A 15,240-nucleotide genomic window follows, 5' to 3' on the forward strand; every position below is an offset into this window, starting at 1 on the left:
GTTTAGATGATATCAGATAGCAGGTGAGAAATCGTGAATTAAAAATAAGCTCCCATCCAGCCATCATACCTCAGTGGCTGAGTTTTGACCAGGAGGTCACAATTCAATTCCCAGTTAGTACAAAATCCCTGGTGTGAGTCATACAGGTGGCAGCCAATCAATGATTCTCTCTCATCGTTAATGTTTCTGTCTCTCTCCCTTCCCTTCCTCTCTGAAATCAATAAAAATAAATTTTTAAAAGTAAATAAAAATTTAAAAAAGGATTTCCCCACCAAAAGGTTTAGAATCTAACAGAGAAGTGCTGTTCCACCATATAATAGCACTCCTTTGAAGAAGGGTGGACAAAAGTGGTTTACAGTAGTTTCTATGGAAAAAGACATGCAGGTTATGATTATTACAATAGTTTTATTAACTCAAAAGAATGGTGCAATGCACAGTGCACTTAGGTATAATCTCGTAAGTGCTCAAATTGCCGGCCTTTGTTATGTCACATACTTGCATTCTACTTTCTACACTCAAGCACTTTGGCACAGAGCTCTTTATTGTCTTCAGTCTTTTAACATGCTTCTCTTATTCAGCAATCACATCATTCACAGTATGCGATTTCTGTGAAAAGACTTTATCTTTGACAACACCCAAAAGTCCCCTGGGGTGAGAGGTCTAGAGACTGTGGTGGCCATGCCACTGGCCCTCATCCACCTGTCCACCTGTTGGGTACTTACAACTGTAAATCTTCTTCTGCCCACCCCTGTATACGTTCAGAGATCACATTTTTTTTTCAACTTAAAACATTTTAATTGAGCATAAAATTCATCATGGTAGAGGGTGGAAGGAGGGGGGTGGAGTTCCCTCAGCCCAGCCTGCACCCTTTCCAATCTGGGACCTGTCAGGAGATGTCCGACTTGGACATCCCTCTCACAATCCGGGACTGCTGGCTCCTAACTGCTCACCTGCCTGCTTGCCTGATTGCCCTAACCTCTCTGCCTGCCAGCCTGCTTACCCCCAACTTCCTCCCTCTGCCGGCCTTCTCACCCCCAACTGCCCCCCCCTTGCCAGCCTGAGCCCCCAAGTGTTTCACGCCCCTCCCTCCCCTGCCCCCCACTGGTCTGCTCACCCCCAACCCCCTCATGGCCTGCTTGCCCCCAACTACCTACCCCCCCCTCGGCCTGATCATCCCCAACTGCCCTCCCATCCTCGCCTAATCATCCCTAACAGCCTCTGCCTCAGCCCGGCCACCATGGCTTTGTCCTAAAGGACGTCTAGAAAGTCTCCCAGAAGGTCTCCCAGTCTAATTAGCATATTACCCTTTTATTACTATAGATTAGTATAGATAGAAGATAGATGTTTCCTCCTAAGGAATATGCTCAGTTCATAATGGAGGAGACAGAGGTCATTCAACTAGACCGAGTTTTGTGAAATAATTCAAAACTACTTGAATTCCACCCAGAATTCAACAAAGTTATGTATCGATGTAGAAGAAAAAAAAATCCCTCCCCACAAAGAAAAACACAAGCCCTAAATGACCAGGTTAATTCACAGTGTGGACTTAAGTAGCAAATGCACAGTTTGATATTTGGTCTGCAAGGTGAGGGGGAAAAACATATTAAAATATATAGAATAAGCTTTTCTGATCCCAGTAATACTAAAAACTCAGTAGTTTGGAGGGAGGAGGGGTTGGCTCCGATGATTTGTACATATCTGGAAGAGCCCAGATTTTGAAACCCTGAGGACACTTGCTAAAACTCAGAAATTTGGCACTAGTCTGTGCACACGATTCGGGTTTTCTTTCAGAGTTGATATCTTACCAAATACAGCCATCTGTGTTCCCTCTGGGAAAGGTTCAACTGTTCTGTTGCCATTGACATGATGTTTGGCTATAAAAAAAAGAAAGAGAGAAAGAAAGAAATGCAAGTTAAGTGTAAAGTTCTACACACATGCTAACACATGTCATTAAATGTGTCAAAGAGCCTGCTTCTCATTTTTATTTAGAAATAACACCAAAGCTTACCCTCTATGACAGTTTCAAGTATTGTGGCTTTGATCTTTTACAGGACAGCCTAGAGATGGGCTTTGCGAACATGTCACTTTGCAAATGAGTGTGCTAAGGCCTGGCCTTAGGCAGGACTGTGCAGTAGGTGGAGGAAGTGCCAGTCCAGCCTGAGAGCTCCTGCCTCCTAGCCAGAGGGTCCCCACTATGCCAGGCCATCCCTGGAGAACAAGGGAAGCTCCAGCTTCCAGGGGGACTGGGTGGCTTCCACTGAAGACCCAATCAGTAAAGTGAGTCATAAAAATAGTGGGGTCACATTAAGACCAACTTTTCAAGAACATATCATTTCACTACGGCTCAAGCACTGTTCCCAGGAGCCAAAGATACTCACCTTCTTAGAGCCCAAACAAATACTCTAGTGCTTATTACTACTCTTCATGCACCCTGGTCTCCTCCACCAATCATTCTTCCCATCCCAGTGTATATCAAGGATTTAAGAATGAAAAGTGACCATGTGACTCGGCTGGCATGGCTCAGTGGTTGAGCTACAACCTATGAACCAGGAGGTCACGGTTTGATGCCCGGTCAGGGCGCGTGCCCAGGTTGGGGTTTGATCTCCAGTGTGGGGCATGCAGGAGGCAGCGAGTAGTGATTCTTTCTCATCATTGGTGTTTATATCTCTTTCTCTCTTCCTCTCTGAAATCAATAAAAAATATATATTTTAAATGACCATGTGATTGTTTTCCAGCATTAATTTGTTACCATCACACCAAACAGCAACCAGATCGGGAATATCTGAATATGGTGCATCTATGAGTATTTTAATATCCTCAACAACTTTTGAATATGGGCATTTTATTAAAAATGCATAACCAGCCAAAGCCAGTTTGGCTCAGTGGTAGAGCGTCGGACTGCAGACCAAAAGGTCCCAGGTTCGATTCCAGTCAAGGGCATGCATGTTGGTTGCAGGCACATCCCCTGTGGAGGTTGTGCAGGAGGCGGCTGGTCGATGTTTCTCTCTCATCGACGTTTCTGGCTCTCTTTCTCTCTCCCTTCCTCTCTGTAAAAAATCAATAAAATATATATTTTTTAAATGCATAACCATGGCTAGATTGCTTTCACATTGCCTAACATAGTGCATATATTTTGATGTAATGGGTCACATTAGATTTTTTGAACTCTGGCAAAGGACTCAACACTAAAGCTAGGCTCTGAGAGGTCTGGGCGGGGAGAGTATGACATTTTTTCCTGCCCTTCAGGAGGGTAAACAATTCAAAAGCAAATTTTACCAGAAAGCTTACACTTATGTACTAAGTCCTGGAATGAGGACTAAAGGTACTGTAAAGAGTTCACACCACAGGGACAGTTGGTTGGAAACTCAGAACCAATGACCTGAAGGAATCACAAATTATGTAGAGTCTGAGAGGAGAGGCAGGACTTGGAAAGGCAGAGGATGCAGAAGCAGCTTCAGTGAGAGCCAGGAGTAGATGTAACCAAGGCATCACCCTGGACCAGAACAGAGTCTAGGGCATGCTATGGGTGATATGCTAAGAAGCAATAGTAATGAAAGACAGAGTGACAGTAATGGACAGGGTCATGGAAGGTCTTGAGAACCCCATCCAAACCCCTGGGGGTCCTAAGCACCCTTTGCAACACCACTGCAGTCTTTTAGAACCTGAAGGCTTCTGAAGTTCAGTCCAGTTTAGATGATCCCTTTGGGATACTACTAGTTTAGGGGTTTCCACTGGTTCCTAAGATTTGTGGCACTATCCTAAGAAGAGAAAACCTGAAAGGGGAGTCAGAGCCAGGCTAGGTGAACAAGAGAGCAAGCCCTACAGTAATCTCTAGGCAGTAATTGGCACAATTAGTAAATGCAAGGTAAAAGGTCTGGTGGCATGGGACTTTATCACACACACACACTCATATGGTTAGGACCACTGGTTACTGAATCCAAAGGAATGTGATAACACCCCATGTGGAGGTCACAACTCTATTCTACGGTGAGCATTCCACAGCCTTGTCCATGGTTCTAAACATCTTCCTTTATACGCATCAAGAGCTGTACACCTATTCATATGCTTTGAACCACTAATCCCACTCAAAAGAATTCAACCTAAGAAAAATGCCATCTATGAAAAAAAAAACATATGTATAACAATATTTATTGAAGTATTACTACTTTTAATAATAAAATCTTAAAATCAACTAAATATCCAAAATAGAGAAATTGCTTAGAAATTTATAATCCATGATTTATCAAAAGCATGAAATACTATGCTACATATTCTAAATACAGCGTTTGAGAGATATATAAAAATGAGGAAAAATATTTGGGATAATCGTAAGTGAAAACAATCCTATTACACACTGGATGTAGATTATAATGACAACTAATTAAAATGTAAATGCTTAGGGGGAAAAACTGCCAGAGAAACATACGAAAATGAAAATAACTAGGGAAATTATGCAAGATGTTTACCTTTATTAATTTCCTTGGTCATTGTTAGATTCTTATTTTCTAAATGAAAATATGTTTGCTTGGATTTTTTTTTTTATCAACAAATTATAGATTTTTAAAAATGTTCCAATACTTGGTTTCCCAGGATAGTCCATCAGGTCTTATTTACAACCCAGTACATAATTCACAATAAAAAGTGTAGCTGTTTGACATCCCCTCTGAGACTGCTCAAAAGCCCCTCCAACACAAGCTGACCATCCACTCCAAACTTGACCTTCTTCCAGCATTCCAACCTCTGGTCATAGGATGACTATTCTCCTATCCGTTCCCTCTTTCTTACCACCCACATCTTATCTATCATCAAATCTAGCTAACTCTGCCTTCCAAACATCTTTAGAATCCTTCTACTTCTTCACTCCACCACCAAAACCACTCCAGCCCAAACTGTTGGGCCTCTTGGGCTGGACTCCTCCAAGTGTCCCTACACACCCTCTCTAATTTGTTCTTCCCAGTATAGTCACATTGCCTTTGAAAAGAAAGTATAACTCTGGTTATATGACATAAACTCCCCAACCTCCTCCCCAGTGTGACTTTTACTGCACTGAGGCTAAGTCAAAATTCTAACACAGGCCCCACATGCTCTGCCCACCTCGGCCATGCTGCTCTCTTGGAACCAATGGCCTTTGTCTGCAACACTCACCAGAGCTGTACCTTATACTCAGTCAGTATTTGGATGAGTAGACTGTAAGCTCAGGGAGGGCAGGACTCGTGTCTCTTTTGGCTCACCATATCTACAATACTATCACAATATGGGACATAGCATAGTACTTAATACATTGTTGTTAACCAACTAAGGAAAACATAAACAGTTCTAAAAGGACTCTCTTTAGCCATTATGAAAGATATATCATTTTATTCACTAAAAACATGTAACTCTTTATATGTACACTAGAGGCCTAGTGCACGAATTTGTGCCTGGTGAAGTCCCTCAGCCTGGCTTGCACTCTCTCACAATCCAGGAGTCCTCAAGAGATGTCAGGCTGCTGGTTTAGGCCCAACCCCATAGGGATGCACAAAGCAGCAGGCAGCTGGGGAGGAGCCTGAGCTAGGGCAGGCACTGCTTCTGCTCATCCTGGCCCCACTGCACCTGCCACTGCAGCTCGGTAGCCCTGCACAGAGGCAGGAGAGGCTCACGTTGCCATAGCTGTGCTCGCCAGCCATGAGCCCAGCTTCCGGCTAAGCAGTGCTCCTACTATGGGAGCTCCTGCATTGAGCATCTGCCCCCTGGTGCTCAGTGCACATCATAACTACTGGTCGACTACCCTTCAGTTGCTTAGGCTTTTATATAGAGAGATGTGGTCCTCAAACAAAAATGATCATTAAAAATGGCCACTCAGAAAGTGTCCCCAGCCATATGGTTTAGACAAAGGAACTCCCTTATTCTGCTCCTTAAATGCCCATGTCCCTCCTTTCCCATTCACCTGCTCTCAGCTGAGAAGGCAGAGTGCTGGTGGAGGTGGAGAGACTGGAAATGTTAACTGGAGAGGAAGGTGAAAGTTCAAATGCCACTTTCTCTTTACTGCTAAGGTTACCCTAGACCAGGTGTCGGCAACCTATGGCTCCAGAGCTGCATGCGGCTCTTTTGAAGCTTTACTGCGGCTCCGACAACTTGTAAGCCTGTGTGAAAATGAAGGTAACGTCTTACAGCCCTGATGTGCTGACACTGTGCACTGAGGTTCAGGAGCAAAAATCCCATTAACCAGGTAAATTAAATATTTTAATTAGCTATTAATTTGCAAAAATATATTTTACATTGTTAAGTGAAAAAGTCCTTTTTTTCTTCAGATTGACAGCTAACTGCACGATCCGGTATATAGCATTAAGGTAAGAAACAATATATGCAGTGTTATATTTGTTTTAAATGTCGCAATGGTTTTGCGGCTCCCAGGTTTTTTTTTTTTCCTTCGGAAACGGGTCCAAGTGGCTCTTTATGTCTTAAAGGTTGCAGACCCCTGCCCTGGACCTTATTTTATCTTTTATTCTAGAGCCTGATAACCAAAAATAACAGTGTCTATAAACTGGATTTCACATTTCCTTTTGAACTATAGCCCCTGGGGGACAAGCAAAGACAGCCTTTGCTAACAGAAGACAGTACAGTTTCAATGGCTAAGGATATGGGCTCTGAAACGAGGCTGGCTTGGAATCTCAGCTCTCCCGCTTCCTAGCTCAGTCACTTAGCCTCTTTGTGCCTCAGTTCTCTCATCTGTAAGTTTCCTCATTGATAATAACCTTACGGGTTGCTCTGAGAATTAAATGAGTTAACACACATAATGTACTTAGAACAGTGCTTGGTACATAGTAAGCGCGACTTAACTGTTAGACTAGTATTATCATCTTTGTGTGAACTTGATTTTTATAAGATCTGAACCAGGGATTTCTGGGAACTAATTCCAGCATGTACCGTAATAATTACAAGAGTTGCATCAAAAGTTTGATGGGACTTGGGTGGTTCAACAAGGGTGAGCAACATATGTAGTTTACCTGTTGGAAACTGCTAAACAGCACTTCCCCCCAAACTGAATAGGAAAATGCCCAGACAGCTCAGGGCATTTTATTGCCTCCCGTTGGCCAAACATCTGAACAGCTGTAGGCTATTCCCCAAACTGACAATGCTTCTGTACCCTTTGATACCTTACCCTTTGAAGTGTATATTTCCACCTTGTCTTGGGACAAATTGTGTTTAATAAATACCACTGGGTCCTTAGACAAGGTGGAGTCTTCAATTCCTCTTAGCTGAAGATCCTATGACCCCCAATCCTTTCAAAATTATATTTTGTTCTTGGACTCCTTGAGTCTACAAGCAGCCCCTTTCTCCAGAATGCTGAACCCTTTGAAAGGCTGGGAAAAGAACTCCAGCAAGGGATAACAAATACATGGCACTTAGTTACCTTTCTTCCACTTCCATGCCCATGACAGACATCACTAATCAACCACAGCATGCTTTCTCTAACCCCAAATGTGACCACAAAATCCTTTCTCCTCTTAGCACCCCATGGAATCTCTCTCGTGTGCTTAAATCATTTTGTTATTCCTGGTCTAAGTTAATAAAACTGAAAGATGGCACAAAGAAAGGAGCCATTTTCCTTCTCATTTCTACATGATACATTTCAACAATAAGACAGCTTTAGGGACAAAAGAATAAGAGGAAATCTGAGTGTTCCTTTCTATTCTATGATGAGGGAATGGTGAGTCCTTAAAAACTGAACAGTTGCAATTCTATTCCTGGAAACCAAAGCTGAACTGCGGCTCCGACAACTTGTAAGCCCTTTGGTTTAAGGGCACTTTCCCATTAAAACTGTGCTAAGGCTAGTATTTGGGAGCCAAAGAAGAGATCCTTTAAACACATTATATAAGTCAAATAAGATTTGGGGGTGGGGAGGATTAACCTGAGAACATAATGAGCATTTATAAAACTTTTTTTTCATAATTAGTTGGGTATTTCACCAGAGAAACAATCACACTGACTAAACAAAAAAGTCACTCATTGATTGGGTACTAACTATTGATTACCAGCAGAGCATGAAATGGAGACAGGAGGGACTTTCTGACAGGGACATCTGCTGCCTGGCCACAGCAGGGTAGATGCCTCCAATCTGGCTGGTCGGGCAGATGTCCCTGCCCCTGCTCCATGGGGACACTTTCCAAGGCCACATGCTCCAGGAGGACAACCTCTGATGATGGCCAGACGTGTCCTCAGTCAAGGGTATATGAGGACAAGGAATAGATTTTCATTAATCTTGAAAGCCCAGTGCTTGAGGAGCAGCAAGGTTAATTAGAGCAAGATTGGGCCAAAGTCAACTATTGGAGAGATTTTGAAGGGGATCTAGAGGGCATGTTCAAAAGCTTTAGAAGATGATACTGACACTGGTTTTTGCTTTCTTTGTGTATAACTAATGTACTTTAAACTTCATGACTTTTCTTGCTTGAAAAATACAATAAAACTGTTTAATAATGAACCTTTAATAATGCAAATTCTGACACAAATCAACCAGTGATTAGCTGTATTATGTATGCAAACTGAGTTAGCTAAAATTCCTATCTTCCATGTGAAGGGGGATTGGACAGGTTAGAGGCAAGGAGGTGAGGGCTGGAGGATGGTCTCTCAGACCCTCAGTATTCTCCTGCAGGTCCAATCTCCTCCAGATTGGGTGACCATGGCAACATTACTTAATTGGAGATTCTAGGAACAGCTACTGTTGTCCTGGGAGTCATGGTCAACTTCTGGACCAGAATCATCCCCGCACTGGTATAGCCTCTTATCAGACTAATAAAGCCTCACAGCTGCAGGTCAGCTAGCAGTGCGAGCCCCTCCCAGTCATGTTATTACCCTGAAAAATCCAACCCATGCTTATCATTGTTACTATCAGTCATTCATGCTGTTATGAGGCTTATCAGTGATTAGGTTCAGTTTGAGACTGAAGTAAAAGTGTGTTTATTTCACTAAAATGGCAACTAAAAACTCAAAAAATAAGGTGTCACAATCCCCACCACTGTTTCTTAGTGGCTCTTTCTCTAGGTCACTTACTCCTGGGGTCTCAAGGTAAAAATTAGATTGGAACTAAGTGGGGTTCATATTTGGCCCATGGCCCTAGCTTCTGAGCTGCCTCTCCCGTCTCCAGCAGAGGTGCAGGAGTCACACTGATGGAGCATTCTGGGTCCGGCTGGCCAAGGTGCCCTCTACCTTGTTGTGAGGATGATGTGATGACTGTGAGAGCTGGAGTCCTGAGGATGCACCTGTCATCCAGTCACACAAATATGGGGCAGGTGCACTGGGAGAGAATAAATAATGATGCTTCTAGTCACCTCTGCCCAGATGGACCTTGGTTCTATATTGTTTTGTCCTATTATTGGAGGCTATGGTGTTTTAAGATGAAATTCAGCCCAGAGTGGGTTTTGCCCCCATTGGTGTGCTCTGTATGTGAGGAGGGGAAGAAGGGGAAGTTACATGGTTGTGTTCCAGTTACTGGAAGGATGTTACTCAACTGAGGGCCAACTGAATCTGCGCTCCAACCACCCTGTGTCCTTCTAACTGAAGGAAGCCTGAGTCCTTCTAACTGAAGGACATGGTGCATGACTAGAGACAGATGGAATTTGTGGCTGGCAGAGGTTTAACAGAGTTCCCAGTAAGGTTATAGTGAGAATAAGACAAGTAGTCCCCAACTGCTGGGGGCACCCAGAGGCAAGCATTGCTCTCAAAGCTCAAGGAGAAAGAGAAGGTCAGCCCTCACTGTATGTAAGTAGGGGCTGCCCTAAAAACAAAAGATAAGTATGGACAAAATGAAAAAATTAGATGGCAAGAGTTCAAGATTGCAGCTCAAAAAAAGAAGTCAGATATCCTTCAGGATTACATTTTTATGCTCTGACCACTGTCCTTTCTCCAGTGAATTCCATCCACCACCACCATTCTCTCAGCTCCCTTTGCTCCAGGTGCAGTAAAACTAAGATGCATCTCCTGGCCAGTAAAGGAGTGATACCCCTGCAGGAAGCCCCTGCACCTCCCATCATCCCTCTGCAGAAGAACCTGAAACTTCACAATGTGAAGTTCACAGTATAAAGTCATAGCAGGATGGGGCAAAACAAGGTCATACATAAACCCCAGCCTAAAAGAGGCATAAGCTAATACTGATGGGTAGGATCTTTGGCTCATATCCACTGGCAATTACATTTTTTTGAGTTGTGGGAGCAAAAAAAAATTTCACAGACCCTACACATAATAAGATCCATTTAATCAACAAACTTGTTAGAGAACACTAAGGGAAGATTTCCAGCTAAAAGAGTGAGGCAATGAAGATGAGAACATATTTTAAAAGAATAAAGCATTGCCCTTGCCCAGGTGGCTTGGGTGGTTGTAATGTTGTCCCATACACCAAAAGGTAACGGGATTGAATTTTAGTCAGGGCACATTCCTAGGTTCCAGGGGTTCAATTCCAGTCAGAGTGTTTATGGGAGGCAACTGATGGATGTTTCTCTCTGATATCCATGCCTCTCTCTCTCTTTCTCCCTCTCTCTCTCTCTCTCTCTCTCTCTCTCTCTCTCTCTCTCTGTCTCTCTCCTTCATTTTTCTCTCTCTCAAAAACAATAAAAGCATAGCCTTGGATGAGTATTTAAAAAAAATAAAGCATTAAGTAAGCAAAGGCCTTTTTATTTTTCACGATGCACCTGCTGTCTTTTCAGAAGTCTGCTCAGTGCACAGACCACAAAAATGACTGTGAACCTGCAACAGCAACGCCAAATGCACACATTCCATACACAACCCTTTCCTCTTCCTGAGAGAAACTGGTAGAGCATGATCCTGCTGTGTTGCTGAGTTCCATGAGATCACAAGATTGCCCTGGATAAGTAAGGAAAGTGACCACATGGGTGCCTACAAGTAGAGTGCAGGAGGTAAGCCAGCGGCCCTAAAAACCAGCATTGAATTCAGTTCTGCATACTCCCCAGGCAGGCTTCCACAACTCTGTAAAAGATAGCGATTCCACTGCCATAGAAAAAGTGGAGAACAACCGGAACACACATTATTCATAAAAAATTTAAATATATAAATAACAAATAACTATGTATCAATAAATAGATACTCAACCACACAATGAGATGCTATTTTTAATTCATGAAAATGGCAAAACTTACAAAACCAATGCTGAATATGGATGAGGGAGACAGGCTTCCTCAAACACTACTCATGGATATGGAAACAGCTGCAATCCAGTTGGAAAGCAACCTGCAAATATGTATCAGGAAAGTCAAGAGCATTTAAGACCTTGACCTAGTAATGCCAAGTATAGGTATGTACCTTAGGGAATAATCAGTATTAAGGCAGAGCTACCCAAATATGTTTACAGCATAATTGTTTACAACCATGAAAAACTGTAACCCACCTAAATGACCCAACAAAAGAGGGATAATGAAGTGATTGTGACATAGTCCTAAGGTGGAATATTACATGGTAATTTTTTGGTTCTGTAATTTTAAAAGTATGATCATAAAAAGGTTTTTTCATGCATTGGGAAATTGTAATAATACAGAGCTGAGTGGAGAAAAGCAAAAAAAAGAAAAAATAGTATCCTACCAAATAAAGAACAAAAGAACAGAAAAATTACTAGGAAAAAACAGGGTCAAAATGTAATAATAGCTACTTATACATGCTAAGTGATAGGTGATTATTCTTCCTTCTTTACACTTGGGTGTACTTCCAAATTTTAAAGCAAAAATTTCATTGATAGCGAGTCAACTATAAAAATAAAAAAATAAAAAAATGCAAAGCAAACTTGAAAAAGAAGAAATCTAGATCCTAACAGGTATATTTTCATCTTGTAAAAATCTAAATACTTCCCTGAGTCCCATTTCTGCTCATTTGTTAGTTTGTTTGTTTAATAGAAAGAGCTTGCAAGAGAAGGCATAAAAGCTCCCTTAAATGAAAATAACCAATGCGAGATTATTTCCTGCCTGATCACATAAGGACTCAGCACAGGGCCCTTCTTTCCAGGTTTGGGTCCCTTGAACTCTACTGCTTGCTCCTTAAAACCCTGCCCCCTGGGAGACAGGACTGGAGCTTTCAGGGACTTCCAGACTAACTCAAAGCAGCCACATGGCTGGCCTAAGAAATCCCATCGGATGAGGGCATCTCAGACCTTGTTCCAGACTTGGGTAGGTTTAATGAGCTTATGATGTCCTAGGTAGACAGGTGTGAGGGAAGGGGAATGTAGGTTGACAGAGGGACTCGGAAGGGGGGATGGTACATATCTATCCCAGTAAGTCAAGACACAGGAATCCACATTTTGCCTAAATAACATCACAGTTCAGAAAATAGTTATGAAACACCGGTTACATGCCTGTCACTAGGCTTACTGTTGGGTAAACAAAGATAGTAAGATAATGCCCTCTATTCATCCTTCAAGCAGCGATGGCCCTGTCCCACCCTTGGGGTCTGCTAATCAGGAACACATCCCCAGGCTCCATGTTAGCAAGACTGCCTGCAGCTCTTCCACACCTGCTACCCTACTGTTATCAGACTAGCACTAGTGCCGGATTCATATGACATTAGCTCAGTAAAAGCATTCCATCATTGTTCTTTTTGCTTTAGGAGAATTCCATACTCACCTTCGTAGTGCAATGGTATTAATTACCACATGTAAGAGCATGTCTGATAAGCATATAATATTAATTGATGGAAATTTTTCACCTGACTTCTATGAAACCTTTCTGCCACCCTCTTAACACATGTACTTCCTAATGACTACCAAAATTAGATAATCTTGAGAATAAAAATTCCTTTTAAAATAAAATTCTTTTATTTTAAGGATTAAAATCTTCATGTCAGTCTGATAAATGTGACATCTCTGTGAATAACAGTATTGAAAACAGTTGTACTGAAAATGCTGTTGTAAATAAAAGCAATATCCTTTCATTATAACATACATATTTCCTATTGATCCTAACCCATATTTTAGACATTTTAGAGGAATGTTAAACACAGCTATAAAGTATCACATAGAAATCATACATTTTAGTGTTGCTTTTAAAAACACTGCCTTTCAAAGACCTGTGGGGAGCCAGGCTGGCATTGCTTAGTCTGTTACACGTGCATGCAGCAAAGTTATCTATGTTCTCACCAGCATTTGCTGATGTCAGTTTGGCTACATTAAAATAATCAGTGTTGTGCAGTATTCCAAGTCTTCGAATGTAATTAAGGCATGAGACTCACAGAGTTATTTTCTCATCCTATCAGTTTGTATGCCTCTAATACCACTAAACCCACTTTGTGCAAATGGTTCTATACACCACACAGAAAGGTGTGCAAAGCTCTAGCAAAGCACATCATGCAGCAGAAGGTCTTCTTTCTTCTTCCTAGTGAACTTGTCAGCAGCCTTCAGCAGGATGTGCAGGGCACCTCAATGGATGCTTATGAGATGCTGTCAGCTGTCAGTCAGGCGATGCGCAGGAATGGTCCAGTAACTTCCCCTTCCCTCCACCCCCACCCCCTCTGACAGTGATAAATGATCGGGCCCTCTGCTCAGCTGAGCCTGACGGGTCCAGACCTCCCATTGCAATCTGTTCCAGACCAGCACCAACTTCTCCACCTCACCCTCCTAACATCCCCTGTCAGCACTACAAAGCAGGCTGCTACAGGATAAGGTCATATCTATTTGCTGTTCTTTCATGAAAAGGAATTATGACTTTATTTCCAGATGGAAGCTCCTAATCAAAATGGAATGTGTTGTTACAAATCTTACAGGAAACTTGTCTTGATTCTCTTTTTACATTAGAAATGAAGGAGATACAGCTGACTATGGGCCTGTAAAAAGAAAGAGAAATTGTCATAGATATAAACATAGATGACAATTTGTCTTTCATTGTAATCAGCAAGCTTTCAATTTATTAGATTATCTATTGTTGAGGGTAAAGAGGAGATAAAAGATTCTAAGGGGAATAAAATATTGATAAAGAGATGGAATAATAATATTGACAATTGACATTCATCAGAGATCAGCTCCTACAATACATTTTGCTCATCTGGGAATATAGTCCTTTCAGGATTATTTGGGGGGAAAAAGAAGAAGAAAAAAAAGGCACCAACCTATGGCATAAAATAATCCATGCTGTGGAATAATAGGCACCCATTATAAAGAAAGAGGTAACTCTGTAGGTACAGACAGAGAACTCTCTACAATGTGCACTGTTCATTGCGGGAGGGGGGGGAGGGGGGATTAAATGAGCAGGATAAGGCAGATAATATTATACAATTAATTTTTAAATATTCTGATTTTACTTTTTGAAGTTTGTTCCATGGGATGTAACATGTGATCATCCCTGCACCCCAAAGCCTGTTCCCAAGGCTAAGGCTATGTCAGATGCGGGAGTAGCCAGAAGTAGGCAAGCAGCCTGAGCTCAGATCAGCCTGACACACTTATCCAGGCCCAGGACAAATGCCAAAGGCAGTCCCACCTGTATCTCACAGTAGCTGAACTGCAGCCCAGATTTAAAATTCTGGGTAGCTTGAAAAGGCCTCAAGGCAGAGATAGCACTCCATTTCCTCTCCAGTTGATCTACATTCTCCCAAGCAATATGGTAGCTGTCCTCTTTTTAGGGAGTAAGGAATTTAAGAGGATCAACCATTCCAAATTTTAGATGGAATTAAAATATTACTTAAAAATAAAAGATATTTCTGGGTTTACTTTTTTATTTCAGAAGAAGAGAGAGAAAGATGGGGAGGGAGGGAAGAGGAAGAGAAGGAAAGTGGAGGGAAAGAAGGAGGGAGATAGACTAGTATATCAGCAAGCATTTTGCCTCTCTGGAATTTGGTATGTATTTTAATTATTTCTCTTTCCCTCCTGCCTCTAATCCTTCCTGTTTATGTCCCTTGTAATTTCCAACCACAAAAGAAGATTTGGGTATTTTTAAATCTATTTTAGAATAGAGATTATGTTCATCTTTCCTAATTTTAAAAGCAGCTCAGACATTTTATTATTTCCCTTAAACACACACACACACACACACAAATCAATTTTTTACTAGGAAGCCTGCAACTTATTCTCAATAACTCAGTGAATTAAACACACACACACACACACACACACACACACACACACACACACACAGCTCTTACACCTGTAAATCATCTACATTGGAAATTTCCCCTAAGGACCGGTCGTTCTGAGAGAGCAGACTTGGCCATGTGGCTGAGTAAGAGAAGTTGGATAACCCAGTACACATTCATATTAAGAAACATCATGAAACAACG

General features: G+C 41.9%; 1 protein-coding gene across 6 annotated transcripts in view; it reads right to left on the reverse strand.

Annotated features, from left to right (window-relative positions):
- Positions 1-15,240, reverse strand: part of MSRA (methionine sulfoxide reductase A) — a 389,871-nt gene that overhangs the window by 250,955 nt on the left and 123,676 nt on the right. For 5 of the 6 annotated variants that reach the window (XM_084886494.1, XM_084886493.1, XM_084886495.1 and 2 more), the window contains exon 2: positions 1,806-1,874. The exons of the other annotated variant lie outside the window; for it this stretch is intronic. In XM_084886494.1, the coding sequence (XP_084742620.1) occupies positions 1,806-1,874 (69 nt within the window). The remainder of the gene's footprint in view (positions 1-1,805; positions 1,875-15,240) is intronic. 6 annotated transcript variants of the gene reach the window in all.

This window comes from Pipistrellus hanaki, assembly GCF_964339955.1.
Source record: "Pipistrellus hanaki genome assembly, chromosome: 5".
NCBI classification, from domain to species: Eukaryota; Metazoa; Chordata; class Mammalia; order Chiroptera; family Vespertilionidae; genus Pipistrellus; species Pipistrellus hanaki.